Raw genomic sequence first — 1,641 nt, 5'->3', positions numbered from 1 at the left:
GGGGGGAGGAAAGCCTGGATAGGCCCTGATCACCGGCCAGGCCTAGGGACCCTGCCAGAGGGGTCCTGGATTGCGAGAAGGGGCAGGCTGGGCTGAGGGACACCCCTCCCTCCCCCATGCACGAATTTTGTACACGGGGTCTCTAATATATATATATCACTTTGTTACGAATAAAAGCCAAGCTGGGCACCTTGGTGAAGGTCAGTGGGCAATGGGCTGACCTCTGCATCTGATGGATGTGTCACCCATCACAGGCACAGCCTCGGTCAGGTTGATGGCATGAACCTCGGGATTTGTGCCTCCTCGGGCAGGTGGATTCAGAAATGGGAGGACTCAGACAAAGGGCTGAGCCAGGCCAGGGAGACGCTTCCCTCTCGGGAGAAGGGAGTTTGGGTAGAGAGGTCAGGTGTGTTTCTCTGCTGCAGGTCCCAGCCCTGGGATGTGGAGCCAGGGGCGGTGGCGTGAGACAAGCTCATGGAGCAGAGAGCAAGCACAGTGTGCCCTCAGGGCCTCCTGCTGGGACGGGAGGGAGCGTACTGGGCCTGGGCCCGCTGATGTCCCCTCTCTCCTTTGCTCTTTAGCACTCCCAACGGGAACAGTCTCAGTGCCGCGGAGCTCACCTGTGGGATGATCATGTGTCTGGCCAGGTAAGTCGCTGACTTTCTCTCAACAGAGCCCGGCCGCCTGGCATGTCAGTTAGCAGGATTCTGCAAGCAAAGGGACCCGCAGAAACTTAGTGAGTACACTGCAGCCGGGCGGCACGCAGGCTGCTAGGAACGTTCAGTACCCAGGCTCCGGCGGGCCAAGGTCAGGTTCCCGGTGCTGGCCAATGGGGAGGGGCAGTGACCAGGTTGCTGCTTGTCACGTAGGAGCAGGGTCCTGGGGAGAGTGACTGTGTGTGACCTTTCATTTCTCCTTCCTCACCTCCCACTCTCCCCATTCATTGTCTGTGCCCCTCCTGGCGGTCGATTTTCACACACTCACTTCTAACCTCCACGCTTTGTGAGCGCTCTTCCTGCTGCCGGGGCACCCTTCCCCATCCGCTTCGTCTACGTAACTCTTCTAGTTCTTCAAGATTAAGCTCCAGTGTTAATGCATCCAAGAAGCCGTCTCTGGCTTCGGTGACAGGACTGACCTCTCTGTCACTGTCCTCACAGGTCTGTGTTGTAATAAAATAAGATAAAAAGCCTCCCTGAGATCCCCGTGCTTACCCGTGGGTTCATAACACAAGGGAACTCAAACGCTCAAACCTCTTGCTCTTTTAACCCAGAATTCTGCGCCTGGGGCCCCTGGAGTAGGGGGCAGCCTAGGAACAGTGGGTATGACACATGATGCTTGTGAGCCTGACTGTGCTGGTGGTGAAATGATTGCGCTGGGCAGGCAACCCCAGCATTTCTGTGGTCGGGAAGGGCATGGAGCCAGGGACAGGGCAGGAAGCGGCTCGAGGCCCCTTGGCAGAGCCTGGGATCCTTTTTTCCCTTCTTCCTTGGTCTCTCAGTCACTTTCCTCATCATGTCCCTGGTCCTGAGTCCACAGGGGAGGGTCAGAAGGGTCCACTGGCATTGCATCCCTGAGACCTGGGACCCTTACGCTAGCCAGACAGCAGGACTCCTTGCTTCTCTATGCGGGCCTGAGCCCTGC

The 1,641-nt window shown here is 57.8% G+C and overlaps 1 protein-coding gene across 1 annotated transcript in view; it reads left to right on the top strand.

Moving 5' to 3' along the window:
* The window catches only part of PHGDH (phosphoglycerate dehydrogenase), a 29,868-nt gene that overhangs the window by 9,099 nt on the left and 19,128 nt on the right, over positions 1-1,641 (top strand). Inside the window, exon 3 of the mRNA XM_006763081.2 lies at positions 582-647. Within this exon, the coding sequence (XP_006763144.1) occupies positions 582-647 (66 nt within the window). The remainder of the gene's footprint in view (positions 1-581; positions 648-1,641) is intronic.

This window comes from Myotis davidii, unplaced genomic scaffold, assembly GCF_000327345.1.
Source record: "Myotis davidii unplaced genomic scaffold, ASM32734v1 scaffold217, whole genome shotgun sequence".
Classification (NCBI taxonomy): Eukaryota; Metazoa; Chordata; class Mammalia; order Chiroptera; family Vespertilionidae; genus Myotis; species Myotis davidii.
The sequence above is the reverse complement of the archived record's forward strand: the minus strand, read 5'-3'. Positions and strand labels throughout refer to the sequence as shown.